At 43.8% G+C, this 23,548-nt stretch overlaps 1 protein-coding gene across 3 annotated transcripts; it reads right to left on the reverse strand.

Annotated features, from left to right (window-relative positions):
* Window positions 1-3,496: 3,496 nt before the first annotated feature.
* LOC133026803 (cadherin-10-like) lies at window positions 3,497-20,916 on the reverse strand. 3 transcript variants are annotated; one of them, XM_061093772.1, is made up of 11 exons: window positions 20,707-20,916; window positions 14,325-14,619; window positions 11,789-11,908; window positions 10,857-11,024; window positions 10,590-10,771; window positions 9,776-10,029; window positions 8,691-8,827; window positions 8,480-8,601; window positions 7,722-7,830; window positions 6,914-7,165; window positions 3,497-3,987 (listed from the first exon to the last, which is right to left on the reverse strand). In XM_061093772.1, the coding sequence occupies exons 1-11, from the start codon at window positions 20,914-20,916 to the stop codon at window positions 3,497-3,499; spliced, it is 2,340 nt and encodes a 779-aa protein (XP_060949755.1). The 3 variants fall into 3 exon arrangements, with proteins under 3 accessions (XP_060949755.1, XP_060949753.1, XP_060949754.1); XM_061093770.1 differs by having other exon boundaries at window positions 6,914-7,194; window positions 7,682-7,830; XM_061093771.1 differs by having other exon boundaries at window positions 8,480-8,651; window positions 8,687-8,827.
* Window positions 20,917-23,548: the final 2,632 nt, after the last annotated feature.

The raw sequence follows: 23,548 nt of genomic DNA on the forward strand, positions 1-23,548 counted from the left end.
TTGGACTTCAGCTCTAATCATGCAGTCACCAGCGAGTCGGCCGAGCCCGGAACACTCTCTCTCTCTTTCTCTCTGCCTGGAAAGCCAGCAGAGACCCGGAGGAGCGGAGAAGAAGCCCTCTCCTCATGTTCCAGGCTCGCTGCAGGTCACTGCGGTCAAATTAGTGGCAAGACATGAAACATAATGTGGATACGCCGTTAATGAAATGATGGAGGAATAATCACGTCTCGCTGGGGCACGTGGATCTGTGCTCAGCGGGTCAAACCCAGAGCCTTTCCCTTTGATTCCTCCCACTGGAGGGAAAACCACATTATTTTATGACAAGTAAAAAACCTTCTTACACTATTCTCATTATTGGATCGTCGACCAACTTATGTAATACAATGTTGGAATATTAATTTAGAGTTTAAGAACAAATCGTCACGCGCATGTAAAAATGTCTTTTGTGGGGTCGAACTTAATTAAAACTGAATCCTTCCTTCTTAGTACTTGTACTCAGATATATTTATGTTTTCTTTAAAAATGCAAGAAAATACTAACACATTACTGCAGTACTTTGATAATGAGGCTAACCTTTACAATGTGATATAATCCAATTCATTGAGATCAGTATTATTACTATACCACCTTAAACTGTAAACTTAGCAATAAACCCAAACCCAATTTTACAAACTTTGTACAGAAGTGTTGTCTGAACCGTTGTCTTGCATTGCAATGTAGAGACAGACCATAATAACAGGGTTCAGCAGGAATCTACAGCAAAGTGATGGACTAACAGTTATGTGACGGGGGGGATGCTGCAGCACGGACGGGGATCGAACCCGCGGGTCTCGAGGGGCTTCAGCAGAAAAAAGGTTCAGTGTTTCCATCTGATCTTTGACCTCCAGAAGAACCTCCACACCGAGGAGAGGGGCGGAGCCAGAGCTCGCATGTGATTGGCTCTCGTATAGAAACGCACCTTTAAACACATTAAAGTTATAAACCTATCAAACATGAACAACCTCATGAAATATTGTGTGGTAAGAAAATCAATGTGGTTGGACTCTGTTTACACTGTGTAGCTTCAGATCTACAACCTAAAACACAACTTTACTGTTTTCGAGCACTTTTATTTTATATTTTTTACTTTTCTCCGACATTGTTTGTTGACTCCAGGGTTTTGTGTGTGCCCCCCCCCCCCCCCACTGCAACACAAACACTTCCTGAAGCAGTAGAATTTACAGCAGCCTTCAGTCCACAGCTCGGCGTGATGCTTGCATATTAAAAGCTTCACAGGGACGTGGATTTATGGCTGGGCCGTGTTATTGGCTTTGCATTAGACAGAGCTGCTGGAGCTAATCACCACTTAACTTACAGCTCTGACTCAACTGCACAAATCACCTTCTTTAAATCTGATGGATTATTCTCACAGACAGCTCCAGACACAAAAAACTTTACAGCTAGTGTATTTCTTGTTGCAAAATTGTTTTTACATTCTGTGGCTCCAGTGTTTTTCTAGGTCTTCTTTACTCAGCAATACCAAGTGCTGTTCTTCCTACAAAGCCTCCCTTTGATTTCCTCTGTGTGAAGTTAGTCATTTCGGTCGGTCCGCTCCGGTTTTGCCGTCCTCTGCAAAACCTGAAGCACAAAGGAATTGTTTTTTTTACGCAAATGTCCCCTGAAAATGAAATGAACGGAGCGAAGAACTGAGAAAAGGAATCAGCAGAACAAATAGACAGACGGAGAAACCAGACATACATTTAACAAGAAAACAACAATTCAACACCGTGCTTCATTCAATCATACATTCAGAAAACAAATAAAAATAAGACGGCATCTACATGTGGAGCTTTGAGAACGGTGAGCAGGCAGCTGTTGAGATTTGAAACCGAGCAAAGCGACGTGAGCAGGCCGCTGATCTGAGGTGTTGTTCTCTCCACAGCTGCCCCACTAATCAGCATGTACTGTGTAGGATAACAGAACATTTGCAGATGAGCGTGTGATTCACCACATGGTGTTGAGAACACTATACGTTAGAAAACATCTTCCAGTTAGCAGCTTCGTGGAGCCTCGGTTTGTTCAGGATGCAGAATAATGTGAAACAAAATCAAGATTCATTCAGATCTTTGATGTGCTCTGAGAGAAGAAGTGTGTTGATGCAAACTCTCCTCCTGAAGTGAGGAAGAAGCAGAAGATCCTGCACAAACCAGAAGTAAAAGAAACAAAAAGTGAAATAAATCAAACACCCGTGAATAACACAGCTATTCCTTTTCTTAATGAGATGTAGAGAACAATATGCACCGGGTCCTGGATCGTAGATGATGCTGGAAACACAAATTAGATTTCAAATCCGCATTAATAGTACAACCATCCACAAGTATACATAGAACTGTATTATCACATAAAATACTCAATGCATCTCTTTCAAAGTACATTGAAAAGAATGTAATAATAATGTTCCTATATTGTTAACTATAGGAAAGAGATGTTAAAATAAACTCTATCACCTTTGCTTACACAGACGTTTGAAAGTTTTAATGAATCACATCTTCATTAGTCTTCATTGTGGGCGGAACAGAATTCCCAAGATGCCTCCTGCTAGAAAAACAGATATTTATCTTGGATTGAACCAGTGAGAGGAGAGAAATTCATATTGATATTTTAAAAACACACAGAACCAGCGATGCTCCGCTCGGCGACGACCGAAGCAATGCAGTGGAAATGTAGCTGCTTCTTTTTGTACATTGTTTTATTAGGAAAATAAGTATAAAAATATAAATATAAAACAATATGACTCAGCATTCAAACAGCATGAATTCAGTGTATGACAGTTTTTCCTACAACATACACTTTTGCCATTACATATTACACCTATATGATGAAAATGAATTCACAGTTTGACAAATAAACTGCACCAACCATTCACATGAACATTGCTCGTCAAACAAGGATAGCAAATAGAATATAGGATGTCCATCATTTAAAAACACTTGGTAGATTTACAGCATTTAATGGAGTTAAACCCGCTTGACTCCTCCCCCTCCCCGCCCACCCCACGCCCAAAACCCAGTCCGGTGCCATTTAACATCGATAGTATACAATACTACTATCTCTCAGGTCACTTACAAAACACAATGTCCACACCATTGTTCACAAAAATTCCTAAAAGTCGAAGGCATCTTTACTGAATATGACCAAAAAACAGTGGAGAATTATACCGTATCTGCGTTTATGAGAAAAAAGTTTAAACTCAGTTCAAGTCTTGATTTTTCCGTTTCAGCATCCACACGAGGCGACGCGCGTGGACGAGAATCAAACAGACAACGAGTCAACTAGCGCACGAGCTAGCAAACCAGACAGATAAACAGATAGATAGCTTGATAGATAGGTAGACGGACAGTCAACTAGCTGAGCAGCTAACTAACGAGACAAAGAATCGCTGTCTGGCTCGAGAGAGCTGGATGAACAGACCAGAAATAGAAATGGTTTGAACAAAAGAGAGAGACTTCTTCTTCTTCTAGGTCTCTCTGTCCGGGCTCTTCCCGATGTACATCTCCGCCAACTTTTTGAACTGCGGCCCCCAGTTGCTGAGGTAATCGTAATCCTGGTCGCCCTCCGTGGCGCCGGACTCCAGCGAGCTGAGGGACTCGGCCAGCGACCCGCCGCCCTCGTAGGCGTACGTGGCCAGCGAGTCGTAGGGGGGGGCCGTGGGGTCCGTATCGTTCTCCTGCAGCCGCCCGTTAATGAAGTCTCTGACGTCCGCGTTATCCTTTATAGGTGATGTCCTCCGAAAGGGAAAGAGCATTTCGGGTATGATGTCCCGGCGCAGCTTGTTAGCATCCATCACCTCCGGGTTGCGCAGCGTTCCGATATCAAAGGCCTGAGTGTCCTCCTCTCCGCCGCCTTCATCGTTGTAACTGACAACGTTGTCTCTGACGTCCTCCTTGGAGATGATCAGAGGCTCCTTCTTCCTCTGTCTCCTCAGGGCGGCGAACAGCACCACGATCACTGCACAGAAAACACAGAGAGAGAGAGAGAGAGAGAGAGAGCTCAGCACAAGCCTCCCTAACATGTGTCATGCATTCAGAAGCACAGGGGAGCTCCAGCGCAGAGGGGAGACACATTTGCTTCCCGTGATAAATCCCCAACTCTGCCTCAGGCATTCACCTCCTATTATTAAAGATTCAGTGCGAAAAGCTTTTTCTCTCTTTCTCCCTTGAACGGCACATTCACTGTATGAAAATGCACGGCGGTTGGAGGATTTTTTTTTTTTTTTTTTTATGCTCTCCGGCGCACAACCTCATATTTCATCTCCTTCATTGTTTTTCAGCTGTAAGAGACAATCTGAGATTGCAGAGTGAGCATGTTTCCAGGCCGCGGCGCTGTGTGGTTGCAAGTTCTTAAATAAACTCATAATTCTTCTGAAGAAAGAAAAGGGAAGCAATCACTTATTTAGGACGAGCACGATTCCCACTCCACCTGTGCTCCTCTACCTTCTCCTTCATTTTCCCTTTTTTTTGCCCGACCAGCAGGTAGCGTAGTTGTCTGCTCGCCTCCCACCTGGGTGTTAATTACAACACCTTCCACACGGCTCGGGCGGAGGTGGCTCTTCAGAAGAATCCTCGCAAACATTTGTGACTGACCACTGACACGTTTTCCTCGACGGCGCAGAGGAGAAGCAGAGAGCGAGGGGCGTCCCGGCTCAGCGTCTGCCTGTCGGAGTCAAGCCGAGGTGAATGAGAAAGTCTGTCGGGGGGGGGTTTCGCGACTCCACGTGCGCTAGAGAAAAGCATCGGATAATGAGCAGATGTCATGATATTTCGCTGGAGAGGAGTGCTTTGGCATTTAACCTTCACTGCGCTTGATGTGCGAGAGACGATTTGCCTGCTGCCAGAAACCTGAATTTTAAAACTTTGAGATTACAGAAGGCAAATAGAAGGAGAAGCTGGTCGGGTCTGGAATGCTTGTATCGGTAGCTTTGTCAGGGTCCACAAAAAAAGAAATCACGACAGGTGGAAGGCGATCTAAACTCAAAACATGGAAATACACACACACACACACACGATCACAAACACACAACAAGACGTAAATCTTTAACTGCATTGCCCTCAGCTACATGCACGGGCTTCCACAGCTACATCCCCAGCAGCTAGTAACTCAGAAACCTTCCTATCAAACACCCGCTTGGCCGATGGAGGTCAGGTTTTAGCCACTCATCTCTTATTGATACGCCCTTGACCATAAGCACGACACATTTCTGCTTTTTGCCGGTAAAACGATAGGAGCTGCTGCTGCTGCTGTGCTCTGGGTTCTGTTACATCGCAGGGAGGAAGGACTCGGTGCTTCAGAATGTCAAACCCACTCTGAGCGTTCCGTTAAGTGGATTTATCTGCAACGAGTGCAGCTTTGAACCACGGCGCTGTCTTTTCTGAGGGAGAGCTGCCTTTCATAACCAAGTAACTAACCTATCGTTATAAACCTGCTGATATCTGAGAGATGATAGCTAATGGCTAGTCCACACCAGCTGTTTGCTACCCTCTGTATTATTTAAGACAAACATAAGTAGAGATTTCCACATGAGTTATTCAGCCTCAAATGGCTTTTCATAAATGTTTTCTTGATAAGCAACGTCTTGTGGTCAAATGAATAATTTCTGGCCTCTGCAGCATGATGTGCTTCTGGTGTCTGGGGAGGACGTTAGGACGGATGGAAGGACGGATGGATGAGTGTCTTAGGTTTGCATCTTCTACCAAGAATCAGTGTAGTCTTCTTCCACTGATGATTGCGATGTTTCAAGTCTTTTTGGAATGATATTTATGATGATATATAGATTATGGTGATATTTACCATTACAAGAACTGAAAAAGATCCAAATCCTTTCTCTACAACCTGAAGAGATGCTAATATTTGCTGTCTATATATTTTTGTATTGCTTTCTCAAAACCAAAAACACAATAGCAAAATTTAGTCTTTTAACATTTTGACAATACCAGCGATTTACCACCTACATGAGAAGCTCAGCGTCACCTCCACAGACAAACTTAATTAATATGCTGGGGTTACAGGCTGTTAAGGACTGATGCATTTCATATTGTTGAAGCTATAATATGAAAATTGTTGATATTTTAGCTGTACAACTCGGTGTTTAGGGCCCATCCTGAAGGTCTTTGTTTTCTAAGTGACATATTTTGAGAAATAGAGCATAAGTCTCTATTAACCTCTATGAAGCATCCATCCATAGGAGTTCATACTGAAGCTTCACAATAATATTCAATAAAGGGACTGAGGCTGACCTGAGGTTTGCAGCTTTAGCCTCAAACTTCAGCAGACGCCCCAGAACCTTTAAACAGAATTGTTCTAAATAGAGATGGCTGGAAACAAGCTTATTCAAGGAGCAGCCTTTATTTGGCCAGTGATGTAAAGCCAATAAAGTGACCACAGCAGCAGAACATCTTCCTTGGCAGATGTAATCCTGCAAATTTCCCCGTATTAAGATGAACGAGGGAGAATCTTTTCTTAAAATATCTGTTTTGCTAGAAATGAGATGAATGCACGAGGTGAGACTGTGTGAAACTTACTGGCCTATTGTTTCATAAGCAGCTACACATTCCTTAATCTGTAGCATTCATCACTGTACACTGCATATCTGTTGTGTTGTAATGGAGCGCTTGGCATAACAACAGTAACTAAGAGGGGCGAGACGTGGTGAAGGGTCGTTACAGAGTCTTAGGCCGAGGCAGCCGTATGTTGTATAGACTCTAAATCTCTCTAAAGGCCAATTTATGATATTTTATTGTCGGCCTTATGAAGGGAAATTGATTCTGACTCCAGCTTCAGCAGCGGCTGCGTGAACAAACATCCGACAGGACTGACACGAGGGATCAAATACACACGTTCCTCACACCTGCACGTACACACACAGGAGGCGACTTACTGAGGAGGATGATGACACACAGCAGTATGGCCACCAGCGCTCCCGTGGTGAGGCCGTCGGAGAAGGGCAGGACCTCCGAGTTGCACGACTGCATGTTCCCTCGGCTGTCGCACGCACACACGCGCACGATGAGCGTGCTGGTGCTGCTCTGGATCGGGTAGTCGTTGTCGGAGATCACCACGGGCAGGAAGTACACGCTCATCTCACGCCGACTGAAGCCGCCCCTCCGCGTCAGGATGTTGGCGGTGTTATCTGCGGAGAGACGCACACGGGCCGAGCTGCTCAGTTAGCACGGATGATCTCACAGGAGAAAGGATTTCAATCTGTGTTTCCTTTTTCAAGCTCATAAAAACATCTTCTGTTATTTGATTTGACAAAAAAAAACCTTGAGTCTTAAAACCATTCGTTCGATAAATAGATTCAAACACAACTTAATTATTTATTCTTAAAAAAATGGATTGCAGCACTTTCTTGTGGAACTCCAGTTTTTTCTCTCTGCTGCAGTTTTATCACTTTGTCTCCTGCAATTCATCACAGTCATTTCATGTATTAAAGGAGAACAGAGGGAAACAAGCGCCTGCAGTTGTCAACTATCACTGTCTTTCCCCAATTGGAATAAAAAAGAGCATAACCACAAATTGTCATAACACAATGACTAATAGACACGAGTAAGTCAATCAAGACAAAACATCCGCTTTAATCTTTAATCTTTTTCACATCAAAGTCAAACCACGTTTCCCAAATTTGCCGAAACAACCTCGAATCCACTTCACATTAGTTTGAGCATCATGAAGTGTCTGTATCTCACCTTGTCGGTCGTCGATGGTGAAGTTGGGGTTGCTGGCGCTCATGCTGAAGACGAACTTGTGTCCGACGAGAGGTTCGTCCGTGTCCACGGCGCTGATCGTCTGAATCAGCTGTGAAGGACAAAACCAGGTCAGAGAGACATTAAACACTGGAGCTGTTTCTCTTTCCTCTGAGGTCAAACTGAGGAAAAGTGGTTGAATATTTTCTGTTTCTGCCCCTAAACTGTGAAATAGCCAATCACTATTAAATCCCCTTCACACGTTGACATCTGTAAAGTTGTCTTGAGACATTTTCTTCTGTGCAGTTCTGTTGTTTTTGCGATTATCTAAATAATATCCACTACACAGTTATTAACTATTTAGGGATACAAACTTTATGAATGTATAGTGTTTGTTTGGCCTTGGGGACACCGATGTGGTTTTATCTCATCATCTACCCTCTTAACTTAGCTTTACATCATTTGCATTGATTCACCGTCACTCGGTTGGATTATACTCGATAGATTATTACTGTCATTGCAATATAAATAACATTATGACTCATGTAGTTACTGTATGAAGCGGCGTGACTATAAAACCCGACTCTGACCGACATCATTAAGCATAATAATAAGTAACGGTCCTTGGATACGATGACAAATTTGTGTTACTGTAGCACAGCTAATGACTTTGTCGTCGCAATAAATACAAATCTAATATTAATCAATTGGATAAATCGTAACAGAGATATTTCAAGCGTGAGCTCGTGAATTCTAAGCACCTGTCCGGCTTTGACGTTCTCACAGACAAACGTGTCGTAGGACATCGCGAACTCCGGAGCGTTGTCGTTGACGTCCAACACCTTGATGAAGACGGGCACTCGCGTGGTCTGACGGGGATTATCTGAGAGAGGGAGACAGGGTAGATAGATTAGAACACGGGAGAGAATGAAGAGCAATACCAAACTGTGAGGAATCTGAAAGGCCACTTACTGATTTCTGTTGCCACCACGGAGATGTTGTGCCATTTGGACATCTCTCTGTCCAGAGCCTTCATGGTGGTGATGGTCCCGTTCACCGAGTCGATGTTGAACAACCTCTCCAGATCCGTGTGCCGGTCGATTGAGTATCTGAGAGAACACACAACACACAACACGTTACAATCACACAGCAAACACATGTAGCAGCTCATTGGGTTTCATCACTGTCTTGTACAAATCTGTCGACCTTTTACTTCAATGCAGTTTTGATCCTTTCTGCTTTAAGTTTATTCTTCTGAACCTCAAAAAAATGATGTTTCACACTGATTTTCACTCATTTCCAAATACTAAATTATTCTCTGTGTTGTCTCAACCTTCATCTTTTTCCCCGTGCGCCGGCTCATTTGTCATCGTCAACTTTCATAATCCAATGAAATTTTGAATATGCAACACCAGGCGCCTTGTTGCACGGGTCCAGAGCGGCGTCTGAGACAGGCGGGCGCCATATGTGTGGAATGGCGGCGCCGAGCTGTGTGAGTCGAATCAGCAAATTGAGCTCCTTCACTTTGACTCTGTGTTGTGCCACAGAGGGGTTTACATAATTCTGGGAAATAAACACTGTCGGTATTCACTTCGCAGGGCCGCCGCCATCTTCCACGGGGGAAACACCAAGGGGGCACCCATGAATATTATCCTCCCCCCCCCCCCCCCCCCTTCGTGCTGACACATGGCTGGACTGATGGATCAGTAATCCAAGTGGGCACGTTTCCGTCCTCTCTCTAAAAAGATACCAGAGCAGACTTTGTATTCCGATCTCGTGCGGCGTGTTTTCTTATTGATTTTTTAGAACTCGTTTAATTAAAGCTGGAACAGTGAGTTTTGAAACAATCAAATTACCTCAATGAGGTGTTACCCCCCCCCCGTTCGGTAGGTGAGGAAATCTTTGCTTAACAGGTCATTGATTAATGTCTAAGTTTGCCAAGTTGTGAGCACTCGATTCTCCAGGAGAATGAACTTGTTGTGGGAAAGGTACAAAGAGGATTCGGCTCCAGGAGTCTGGAACAGTTAAAGCTCTGAACACTTCTCATTGTCTCGTACTTGACCGGCTTGTTGTCGGCGTCCGGGTCCCTGGCCGACACCACGCCCACGAAGCTGCCGGCCGCCGTGTCCTCGTGCACCTCGATGACGTACGGGTTCCGGGTGAAGACGGGCGACTCGTCCACGTCCTCCACGGTGATCTTGACCGTGGCGTAGTCTTTGAACTGCAGGCCCTGGATGAACCTGGCGTCCAGGTAGGTGTTCTTCACCTCCACTCTGAACTCGTAGTCCCTCTTACTTTCATAATCCAGGCCCTGGAAATGAAAGAGCATCAGAGGTCAAGCTCCTTTTCATGAGAACAGACGCCCTCCAGGATTCTGATTGTACTGCACCTTGTTCGTCGGCCTTTATCTTCCTCACACTGAAAAGTCTTAGTTTCAAACCCGAGTGGGGAATACTGATCTGCAGGACTACAGAGAGGTTTCCAGCGAAGGACTCTTTTACATTAGATTACATTTCACTGACTCATCTGATAAATTCTGTCCTCTGCCGTGCATTAATAAACGTTATTAGTGTCGGTTTCTAATCTGACGCTGCACTATTCTGCCATCACGCTGAAATGAAACATACATATTAATACAAGATCAAAAGAGAACTCTGCTTTAATTTAAAGTAAAACGTACTTTACAATATTGGAACACTGGAGAAACTGCTCGATGTTAATTCTTCAACCTTCCAGGAGTTCAATTTTTAATCATGCGCTAGAATTTATATTTCTTTGAAACCCTCGACTGATTCTCTGAAATAAAGTGTCACAGCCTCCATCACTAAAGTCGGGTTTAGTGTTTAAAAACAACAGGAAACAGGAGTTTACCTTTTTGATGATGACGATTCCCTCCTGTGTGATCTGGTCAGTGATGATGTTGAACATATCGTGACCTCCCACGATGCTGTACTCCATCTCCGCGTTCCGCCCGACGTCCGGGTCGTCGGCCTTGATGCGGCCGATCGCCCCCCCGACCTCCGTCGACTCCACGGCCGTCATACGGAAGGAATCTATACATGACATTGAGGGGGGGTACACGTTAATTGTCGTGGTCTATTAGGAATCAATACTGAATCTGGGGAATCGGTCTCTTACGGTTGGCGAAGCGCGGCGGGCTGTCGTTCACGTCGGACAGCGTGATGCTGACCGTGGTGGTCCCTGAAAGCCCCCCCATCTGTCCGGCCATGTCTTTAGCCTGGATCACCACCTGGTAGTGTTCCTTCACCTCTCGGTCCATGCCGGGCAGGGCCGTCTTAATGGTGCCTGAAGACAAACAGAACAAACTTGATAAGACAGACGTCAATTCCAGATCTGGTCTCAAACAATTGTCTTAGAAAATTTGCTTTTATGTACAACTTTGTTTATTATGCTTTTAGGTCAAATGCAAATTCCCCTGGATTTCTAAGTGTTTGCATTAATTCCTTTTCATGCTAAATAACTATGTCCAATCTGTCAATAAGACAGTTTTCTATTTTTAAAGACCTGGTTTTCTGTTCTTCCACCTGATGCCACATAAAGGCTTCGACAAGATTAAATTTGACATAAATTATCTCCTTTTTCTCTTAATAGAGGAGCGAATATTTTAAACGCACCAAAATGCCAGCCAGTATTCAAATTTCAGAAATGTTTGAATGGCTTTTATATGCTCTACCCTTTTAATCTCGTATTAGTCACAGAGAAACGATTGGTTTATTAGTAAATTGCATCTCAAAATATTGATATAAGTGTGAATATAATTGTGTAATTTACACTACCAGAGTCATACAAAGATTCAGCTTCATATTCCAAGAGAAATAAGCTGTTTAGCTCAATGATCTTGACAAAATATTAAGTTTAAAGCAGAAATTTGTTGATATGTTCCTCCAGAATTAGTCCAGTTTCAGTGAAGTAAATTGTCTAAGTTCCTTTTTCAGCTTGTTTCATTCTCACTCTGCAGAGCAGCACCTGGTATATAGCATGCTCTGCAGAGCTGCTCATGGACTAACTTTAGAACCTGCCTCCATCGGGTCCCGCTGTGTTTGGCTCACCATTTTCAGAATCCACAGAGAAATAGGGTTGTCCCTGCAGAATGCTATATACCAGCTTGGCACTGTTCCCATACGTTTGATCATCGGCATCATTGGCAGTGATGGTGACAACAGATGTACCTGCAAAGAAAACACGGGAAGTACATTTTAAAGCCAAAGCATTGACACTGAACATATTGAGTCAATACATGATCAAGAAACTCCCCTGAAAACAGACTGACAGCTTGAACACCAGCTGATATTGCTTCTCTCGTACTGGTTACCAGTGACTGATTTTCAAATCAAACAACATAAGTCAAATGAGTTGGCTACAGGAAGGCAGTGATGTCTCGTTACAAACACCAGGAACATAGATATTAGCTATTTCTTTCATTTTTTGACCCTCCTGGCATATGATGCATCTGTCCGTCTGTCTTTGATTGTTTCATATCTGGAGAAGAACTCAAAAAACGTGTCAGATTTCTTATCATTAAATCGTGGTGAAGTGGTGTCTTTTGATATTTGGGCTTTTTCCCGGGAGCTGCTTCTCACCTGCTGACAATGATTCTAGTGAAGGAAACAACAAGGAAGCTGCAGCCTCCGTCTAACCTGTGAAACTGAAGTGATTCGCTCGCAGTCTGCGGCTCGACTCCTCTCCAACCTGACAATTTGATTAACCACAGTGTCGGCTCCATTTTAAATGTCACTGAGACTGAAGAGCTTCTGCATTGACGAGATTTTTTCCTCTTAAGCGATATATCACCGGGTGACCACAGAGTCTGATGCATCATAAATACAGACGAGCCAGAATTACTGTGCTTATCATCTTGTATTTGTTTGTACTGTCTGAGCAGGTGCATGAACCTTCCTGCTCACTTATGGACGACACATCTCCACTTCCTCCTACTACTCAGAAATAAAGCCACAACATTGTGGATATGAATCTTGCAAATACTCAACCAATTGCGTGTCAGTCTCACTTGTCAATCATCATCAAATTACTAATTAAAACCAAACTTACTGGGAAATTACCACTTGGACTTTAATCAGTGCCTTGAAAACCATGTAAAACGGAGAGAAATATATTTTTTGTTGCGTGCTTTTATTTCTTTAGTTTGGTCCATGTCCCATCTACTTACATGGAGAAGGTGGAGTTATACTATACTGCAACCTGTTGTCTTAATATAACGTCTATGACTCTGCTTGCTGGTTCTTTAAGTGTTCTCAATCAACAGGGATCCTCACAGCATTACAGGAAATGTGCTAAACGCTAAATAAACCTTGCAGAAGTCAGTTCTGGGCTTTGAGGTGTGATTCTCTGTTATTTAGATGCAAAACAACCGAGACTGATAAACATTCACGCTCAGTCGCTGGAGTCACTTCCACACGTCCTGCAGAAAATCAACCCCAGCGTTTCAGGAACGCCACACTGCAAATACTGTCCTTGGCATTCAGGGGACCTCTGGCGTGTCCTGTTTGGGTCGGACTGTCTCCCTGCATACTAATGAACCCTTGAACATCTGTCCCACTTAGTCCCGGCGACGCTAGCATGAAAGGGAGCTGCTGATTCTTCATGGCTGGCTGGCTTGATTAACCAGTGTGTTCAGTCAGAACATATAAGGCGGTTTATTGGTCCTGGGATGAGCAGCGGTGACCCTGACCCACCTTTTCCACCGGCGTTCACTAAGAGCAGCGCATCGTGAATTCCACACGGCACGCTGCTATTTGTCATATAGACAATTGGCTTTTTGATTTACTCTCGATTGCTCCCCTGTATTAATTTGCTGTTGCATAATTGAGGATTGATTTCAAGTCGCATGCATTGTTTTCTCGTGAGCTTTGTTTATATTCATGCCAACTGGTTTGTTCGTATAACTTGAATGGATTGAAGTGGGGCGCGCTGAAGCAAATCTTTAATTGGAAAGACTGTGACAATCTAGACTTTCAATATTTCTACTGCCTATTAAAAATGGCAAATGACATTACTTGTCATGAATGCCCAATGAGCCTGACTCCACAAATACCAAACACAACAACAAAACAAAACACGGATGACTTTGAGGAAGTGAACGCAGAGTCACATCCGACCCGTCCGGAGACTTATGAGCAAGACTCCTCAAGGTTTTGGGGTTTTAATATCCTCTGAAAAGTGTTTCTTACAAAATGTAATTACATCGATTCTTCATTAAGTAAACAAGGACTAATGATTTCCCTCGGATCTAATACACTGATTATTTCCCTCAGTTGATTGTTGAATGATTAAATCCATGGAAACATTTAAAAACTGTCAGTTTTACTTCTCCTGAGCATTTTGTTCAATAACTCGCAGCCAAAATAACAGTTTAAAGTGATGCTGAACAAAGAAAAGCAGCTAATCCTCAAATTCAAACTGAAACCAGCTAATATTTGGCATTTGTTTGCTTTGGAAACCACTTAAATGTTTAATCCTTTATCAAAATAGTAACCAATTAACTTTTTTGCTTTGTTGACGTCTTGACTAATCCCCCAAATCTATTCAGCTCTCGAGTAAAAAAAAACAATTCAAACCACAACTGACCAACTTCCGACATCTCAGGGACGCTGGCGAAGTAGATGTCTTTGGCGAACTTGGGCTCGTTGTCGTTGATGTCGTGAATCTTGATGTTGAACTCGGTGTCCGGCTCCAGCTCCGCGTTGGTGTTCCTGTCCAGGACTTTGGCCACGAGCGTGTACATGGCCTTCTCTTCCCGGTCCAGCCTCTTGGTGGCGTGGATGTCCCCGGACTTCTCGTCGATCAGGAACAAGGTTCCCGCCCCTTCTCCCGTCAGGACGTACTTCACGTTGCCCCCCCCCTTGTCCATGTTGGAGTGCAGCTGAAGAAACGAGAGACAGACGTTTGAGGGTTATTGCATCTTTTCACATCAAGTCAAATATGTTTATAAAGCACAACAGAGGGTTAATCACACTGCTGAGCCCTTTGAGGAAGAACAGAGGTTAAATAGAAAAACAAAGCATACATTAATTCTGTGTAACCACTGGCAACAGTGCATGGCTGCATCGAGTTAAATCCTCCTGGAAGAAAAAGAAAAAATAAGGTATCCATAATCTTTACATTTCCCTGGAGCTGCTCTCCACTGAATAACAAATCATTCCTTCTCCTGCTGCCAACACGTTTGCTTCCAGTTCTCGCTGCTGCTCTGACCGTGGCATGACAAAGACTAATATACATTTGCACGGGGTCTTTTCTCTCGTGGAGGAGATTCTCACTCCTCCACGATTACACCCTGGTTGCCAAACAGCTTCTTTTTTTATACTTTCTTTCAGCCAAATGATGAATATGTAAATAAACGATCACAGGCCGGATCGGTGGGAACATTTGTGAACGTTTAACTCTATCGACTATCTGCTCTCATCTCTCGAGTTGGCCTGTTGAGCTCTCTCTCTCTCTCTTTTTTTCCTTCTCCCTATCAGATCGGTTGGAGGACGTCGGACTCTTCACGGAAACGGCCTCCGAATCTCTGAAAACATAATCGACTTGGCCTTTCTTCCTGCTTTGTCCTGTGTTTTCTGCGACCTGGCACCCCCCCCGCCGTGTCAAGTCTGACGTTTCCCATTACTCCAGATCAAATTAGTGGTACATTTCTCTTCCAAATTGCACCATTGAGAAATGATGAAAACCTTACCTACAGCAACTACAGCTAAAATTAGTCACCTCTGACCTATCCATCACCTTGGAGCGGCTGCAGGCGTCACGGAGGAGTAATGGCCGCCCGCTGTGACAGACACTTGATTCAGGCTCATTACTGTCGTGGATCTGTCAGCAGATATATTTAGAGCTCTATCTCATGGGTTCACGTTTCCAAATGACAAGTAGTTAGGGACACAGAATGTACGTCGGTAACTTATTAATATTAATATCCGCACGCCGTGAGGAAACTAATTATTTTCTTCCTGCAGTCGGGGAGGAGTGATGTCAACAGTACAACTTTGGATGGAAATCAGAAATGCATTGCCTCAGTGTTCGCTGTTCTGAATTGTGGAAAAAAAATGGGGGACGTGTGTGAAAACAAGATGCTGTCGAGTTCATATGAGTAATATTCACACAGTATGTGGAGTTGTTTGAAAGTACTTCCATGCAGATGAACTCCATTATCCACAGTCTATTACATAGGAATATCAGTCAGCTTGGATTTCCACATACATTTGCGCTCTGGGACAGACTCTTCATTGTTTGTGAATATGAATTCTCCCTCCGAGCCGGAGACCGGGCGAACCGGGGATTTACGACGTGCCGTGGATGCGAAGGCCGCGGCTGCTGCTGCTGCCTGTGAGTGACGGGCTAATTTTGGCGAGCTGGGGAGTGTTTGTATGTTTTCTGCTGCATTGAAATGACCTTTATATCTGTGGCGTGCAATTATTCCCCCGAAGCGAAGAGGGAAAAAATAGAAAGCCATTCACTGCCACAGTCACCTATTCTCTCCTTTGAAATGCATTGTGTGCGCGGCGGGTATATTGGCTGTAGGAGGCATTAGGACACGCTCACTAAGCAACGCACAACTCCCCTGCAACACGAGACCAACACATTTCATTACTGCGACAATTCAAACACACTGCGGTGCTTAGGCTGTAATAATTAGGCCACACGATCTCAGACCTCGTCACACAACAGCCACTGGAGCTTTTTGTTCTTCATCCTTTTGATTATATTCTCTGGGAGTTTTTTCATCTGATTATTACCATATTTCTCAGACCTGAGTGTTAATCCTGTAAAGACGGAACCTGAGGAAGCAAGAGAAACAACAAACAGTGAGCCAGCTGTCTGCCGGATAAGAGGAGTTCTACAGTCTTTGCAGAACCTTGCTTTATGTATTTTACATTTTTCTCGGCAGGAGAAAGCAAACCCTTAGCTCATGCACTTTTCTTAATTATCGGATCTCTCACGTCAGCTTCCCCCATCATGTGTATACACAGATCTCCCTGTGGCCATATAGATTTTTTACTGAGTGGAAGAAGGTTTTTGCACAAGTAAGCATTGCTTGCACTGAGTTATTATAAGATAACATTTCATATACAGATAATAATGTCCCCCTGTACCTGGACGAGGCTCTGCACCATCAACACGGATTCTCTGCAGGGTTGTCCCATAAAAAAAAACCAGTATCAACAGTACATCATTCAATTTGATGATTCAAAATGTAAAAAACAAAGCTGAACATACTGCAGAGGAGCGACTCTCCGTCTAACATGCGTAAACACAGCACATCTCGTGCAGCTAGAACAGCGAGAGCAGAAAATGGCACCGATACTCCAGTGTGTGCTCAGAGCGAAGCACAAAGTGTCTCCACACAGCCTTAACAAAATCAAATGTTAGCACTACCTCGCTATATTTGCAGAGGTTTAGAGGCTCTCCTTTCAAGGCCTCGCAGCACAAACACAGGCTTTTCAAGGCCTTACAACAGCAGCACAGAAGAGAGCCTTGATGAGTTAAATCGCCTCGCACAAACACTGAGGAATTGTCAGTAAAGCAGCGAAATCATTGGCAATTCTTGTCAGGTCTCTGGTAAGCATTGCCTCGGTGCTGCAAAGAGGAGATAGGAAAATAGAGTGCAGGACGGATACAGAATAATTACTCCTCCTCCCTGTGTCCCTGTGTCTCTGAAGACAGACAGGAGTTCTTTAGCATTGCAGCGTTGGACTATAATGTAAACGATGCAGGTTGAACCTACAGCTCACAGGCTTGTTCGCTTTGTCACAGCTCCAAGCTAAAGCCTCAAACCACAGGACCAGGCCACGCAACACCTCCAGGATCCTCAAACATTCACCCAGACAACATGAGCTGCCTCCAATATTCTGATTTACTGCAGCGCATTTTTGTTTACAAGGCGCAAGACAATGCAGTTGCACCGAGAATTTAATAGGATTTTGTTCACTTGAAACACACCAGTCAAAGGCTCCGGAATATGAAGTTTGTGCTGGTGTTGCTGGGCGTTGCGAGTGTTCACACTTCACAGCCCTGCTTCAGAAGTAGGGCACCACAGCTGCACACAGTGAGCGCTCACACTCATTAACGGCTCCGTGAAAGTCAGTTAAAATGAGATTTGAGGGGTTTTCACGCTTCACACTCGCCTCAGCCGCTCCGTAGTATCTTTACAATTATAAAATATATACCAGGCGGTTTCTTTTTTTCCGTTGCCATTCCAGTGTTGACAATTGCTGCTGAGCCAGAGCAAATGCCGCAAACCTTTACTTTTACAAATGCAGTTAATCATTGTGCGGGGTATCAGTCGGCAGAGTGTAAGCCTCGGAGCAGCGTGTCTTTTGAGCACCTTTGATAAGCAGTGTGAGCCGCATGTATTATGCAGCGGCGCCGCATGCAGCACGCCGCTTCCCTTCCAGTCGAGGGGCGAGCGGCAGCCGAGTGCGACTGTTCCTTACGTCACGCGCGGTTGCGGTAATCAAGAAATCAACCTCAAGTGACAGTTGAGTGAGTGTGTGTGGGCTGATTGGAGAGGTTTGATTGAATGTGAAATAAACAAGGTGCTCCCACAGTGCTCGGGCAAAAGACCATTAAATAATCCTTATAAAGGCGACCACCACCGGGGGCCGTGATGGCTGTGTGCCGGCCGTTTAAGTGCTTTTTTTGCATTTGGACTCCACTTCTCTCTCTCTCTCTCTCTCTCTCCCGTTCTACCTCTCTCGCCCAATCTATTTGTTTTTCTCCGCCTCTCTAACTGTCTGTGGTGATTGTGCCGTTCTCTCGCTCGTCCCCCCGTCAAATCCATCTCACTCCATCTGCTCTGCCGTTTATCTATCATTACGTTCATTAGGTTTGCAACGTAGTTATTTTCATTATTGATCGATTTTCCAGTTACGTCAGCGACAAATCGATAAATTATTCTTCGGAGGAACATGTCACAGAATAGTAAGTGAATAATCCCCGGGCCAGTGTGATGTTTCTAGATTTACAGAGAGATCGTCGAATATTAACGAGCAGAAAGATGCACATCCTGGTGTTTATTAAAAATATATAGTTAGGCTAAAAGATTTCTCTTTAGTTTTAACATAAGTCTGTTCCATGTCCTGTTCTGTTGATTTATCAGTCTGTAGAGTAACTCTTCATCCAACTCCCCACACTGTTCATCATCCATCTGATTGGGGAAGAATAATTTTTCCTATCATCAGCGATGAATGTGCCAATTATCTTCTCCAACAATTGGCTAATTTAGTCAATTGTATTCATAATTCCTCAGAAGCCACAACAATGGCTTCCATTCGCCTGTTTCAGTCTGAGTAACAGCACAGAACCCTGAGATGTTCCTTTGACTGTCATTTGTGACGAAGAAAAACAACAAACCAGATGATTTGGAATTATTGCTGGTTGATTAATTTACAAATATCTGCAGGTCTTACTTTCTTTATATCGACAAAACCCACCATAATCTGCCTCGATGTCCCAAACTGAGGGAATTAGAGATACAGATTATCCTCCTCTTCTTTTCTAACGCATAATGGCTGCCCCTTATTTCAACCCCTCGATAATTTATCACAGCCTCATGTTTCTTTTTTCTTTGCTGACACTTGAATAGAGGACGATATTGGACACAGGCAAAGTGGAGAGCTGGTGAATGCGATTGCTGTCAAGCCACAGAAGTTCGGTGCCAGGAAGCATCAGAGGCCCGGAGAAGAAAGCCTCACGACTCCGGCACATCCACGGCATTTACTTCTGCTGCTTCATCATAAAACACAACAAGGTGAATTGCATTGGCCCCCCCTTGATTGATATGTTTTCCTTCCTCCTCTTCCTCCCCCCCTCCCCTGTTCCATTTTATTTCCACTGTTCCCTTCTCTTCACCACATCAGGATGATGGTTTCTGCAGAAAGAAGTTGTCACATCCCCCTACTCAACCTTGCACAAGACACTTGTTTACTCCAGAGAATGAGGTGTGTGATGAAAGCCGGCTTCCTCGGAGAAAATTGGCTGTCGACAGCCACCTCATTTCCCTCCTTCGAGTTGATAACTGCAGCGCTCCCCATCACACCTGTCTTTGGAGTGCTATGGTGCGGGGGGGGCTGACAAGAGCCCCTCTGATCTGGTTGGGTGGGGAGGTGGAGCATTGTCCCAGAACTCTGCTTTTTCTGTAATTATTTAGAGAAAAGTGTCGTGCAAGAGCTGTAGTTTCTTTTTTTATTCGCCTTCTGAATCACTCGTGGGAGAATGTCACACTGTTTATAGTCAGATACCCTTTTTTTTTATCAGACTGGAAATAAAGATGGACGACATGACAGCTGCCCGACAGTGAAGCCAAATCATCGTGCTCGCCCCCTGGTGGCCGGCTGCAGTACAGGTCACTCACATCGGGCAGGGACCAAACTAAAAAGTCAAAGTAGGTTATATTATTTATTTTTTTCAAAGTTGGTTCTGTTATTTTCTAAAACCCAGACACATCCTCAGCCTGAAGCCGACTTAATTGGGCCTTGACGTGTTGGACTGAATCTCTAAGTTTACTCTGACTGTATTTCACAAATGAGAGTGAATAGCACATCCTGAAGTTTGGTAAAAGTTTTATATAAGTATTCTTTACATTTAGTGTCAGTTTAATTAAATGACTGAGCAGTAAGTGTCACTGTTGTATTAAAGGACACTAAGTCTATTCCCTGGATTTGAACAGTGGGTTGTCACCAGGACGTTTCAGCTCAGGACTCACGGACCTTCGATGTCATTGACTGATGTTTTAAGACGCTCGGCGGATGAGGATGACGTCCTGCTAATTAAATAATGAATTAAACCCACAGACTGGAGGTAAAGAGAACAGTTCTTGCGCTTGCTGTGTATCTGACGGCTCCATTTAACAGCCAGTTTCCTGTCAGCCCATTCGTCTTCAGCCAATTACATCAACCAGCGCTTCAACAAGCTAAACCTTCTCTAATTAGTCCGCAGACAATGTGTTTGGACACGTTACCTTGCCGACATATTGATGGTCGTTTCCTGCGTATTCCTCCAGCAGAAAGAATTGATTCCACATCCATCCCCGTTTGGAGCGCTGGAGAATCCGCCCATCGCTCTCCGCCATCCCAAACAGTTTCCCAATATTCCCGGGTGTGAAGGGCAGGGCGCTGCTGGGCCACAGGACGGAGAGCATCAGGAGGAGCACAACCTGGTTGGTTACCATGGTATCCACTCAGCTGGGGAAGGTCCTGGGTGACTTCTGAATTAGGGAAGCAGGGTCGTGATGGGACGAGCGGTGGAAGGCCGTGTCACCAGAACAGACATTGTATTCCTCTCCGGGATGTCCGTCAGATTCCTGTGAAAAGAAAACGCACTTTAATGACACTTGTATTACTTTAAATCCTCAAAGTGTGCAGGCTGTTATACTCTCTGATTCATTGAGTGTACACTGTGCGTTTCTATTTGTGCTGTACCGACAAGGTAACAACTATTTACAACTCTTCAAACCCAAATTGGAAAGGTGTTTGACTGCATTTCTTTCATGCAAAGTAAATAATTCAATGCCAAGTGCGTAGACACCAACAAAATGCAGCAGGAGTCGTTAGTCAAGCTAGGAAATGGCTGAAGAAAATAAAAAGAGACACTAAAAGGAAACATTGCTCATAAGGGAAATTCAATAGACTGACATCAGCAGAGAGACTCATCGTGGTGCATTAGCAGCTCAGTGAACGCCACGTTCAAATGAAATCTAATCACAGAAACTGCACCATGTTGTCCGCTCTTTGTTTCCTGTTACAAACGGTCAAAGTTGAACGTATTCGTGTTTGCTGCCAGAAGCTTTTATTGAGTTACTGCATTTGTTGTCCTTTAGTTGAGTGTAGCTGCCCTGCAACACTTTCTTCCTGGTGCCCTTTGTCCCTTTTATTGTACTGACGCTAATGTCCATTAAAAACACAGATAGTCCGTGATCTTTCAATGCAGCCGATGCCCTTTGTTCCAGGCTGGAGACTTTCTATGTCCCAGCTTGAGAGAGAGAGACAAACTTCCTCTGATTATACATTGCATCACTGTTGATAATAAAAACACGACTTCAAAGCTGCTGTTTAAAAAAGCTTAACACAATCATCAGTGGCGGAGCAAAGCTTCTGAACACAAGAGCAGAAGCCGACCACTGTAAAACGCTCGGCTATAAACTGTTTAGATTTTTATGTTCGTGGCCTCGCACTCTTTCAGTTAAAGGTCAAACTCCACTAGCGTGTTTCACGATGAGTTGTCCTCGTGACTTTATCAATATTCCCCCAACCTTGAACTTCAATTTCTATTTGCATCCCTTATGGCTGCAGAACATTGCCTAGAGTTTTATTAAATGTTTAGATTTATCCTAAAGGGAGGACATCTACAAGGATATGGGTTTAAATGCCAAACAACTGAAACCGTCCCCAGGTATCTGTTAAAGATATATTTGTGTTATTTGGAGTCGTCTTCCGATACTTCACTGAGACGATGTCCCCACCAGGACGGTAATTTTGGGTTTGAATGCATAATTTATGCTCTTTTTGGAAGTTGATCCTTATAAATCCTGCCTCTCTTTCTAAAAGAGCACATTTAGTGAGACTCACGCATGAAGACTGCAGGAGCCGAGTTATTCTGACAGGCGTTCAGTGGGTACTTCAGGGACGGCTGCGGAAAGACGCACGCTAGTTTAGCAACTCGTCTGCTTTTGTTCCGAGCTCTTAAACAAGGTCTGTAATGTCAGTGGAGGTATTAACACGAACAAAAGGCACCTTACTCTCTATGAATAAATTAGTATTATGGTTCCATTGATGACATTATTGGCATTAAAAGAATGTAAATGCTTGTAATGGATTGAATAGAAAATCAAATAACCCAGCCTAATGAGATATTGATGTAAAAAAGAAAAGAAAAATGCTATTGATGCTTTTAGTCAGTTGAATTAATTCAATCAACTTTTGAATAACACCAATTTCCAGTGTGAGCTTTGGTCTTTGCTCCATGGTTTTATGGTTGGACGTCACCAAAGTGTTCACCTTCACCGAGGCCACAAACACAAAGTGTACACACTCATAGATTCTGGATATCCCCTTCATTTGTTTTATTGTTCTTCATCAAAATCCATGAATTATTGAAGACAGTGGGAAAATGAATGTCCCTCGGTCCACCCCCCAAAATGTAATGAGTTCCTTGTTGGCTCATCCTTCAACCCATTGCCATGGAAAACCATTTAGTGGTGTTTTACTTCCTCTAATCCTGCTGACAGACAAACACACAAACCAACAAACACACAACCTCCTCCATGAGAACCGTGTGATATGTGTTGTGAGCAGACAGAGGGAATAAATATGACAAACAACTTGGTCTTTTTCTGACTCCCGAGCAAACAACTTTCTAAAAGTTCCTCCGCACCAGGGGAGATAACATCCAGAGGAGATTGGGTTGTAATTTGCCGATACGTTTTCTCATGTTATTTCCTCATGCGTGCACAGTGTGTGGCTCGGGTGTGACACATGCATTCCCCAAATCAGGAAACGTCGCCTCGCAATTAATCTAGTCTGATGCTTGTGATTACATTTTCTAATTATCATTCCAGCCTGTCCTTGAGTTTTAATAGCATTCTGGATATTAATCTTTGATGTGGTGTGCCTATTAAGCATTAGGCCAGTGTGTCTCTTTCAGAATTCTTCCAAACACTCCATTAAAGGATGAGTGAGCACGCTGAATCCATGCCAGAGCCTATAGGCTCAAGCTGAATTATCTCAACTTATTCAGCCTATTAAATAGATGGGGGTTTAAAAAAAGACCAAAAAGAAAATATTGTTTATGAGTAGATTAAGTTG

Source organism: Limanda limanda, chromosome 20 (genome assembly GCF_963576545.1).
Source record: "Limanda limanda chromosome 20, fLimLim1.1, whole genome shotgun sequence".
Taxonomy (NCBI): Eukaryota; Metazoa; Chordata; class Actinopteri; order Pleuronectiformes; family Pleuronectidae; genus Limanda; species Limanda limanda.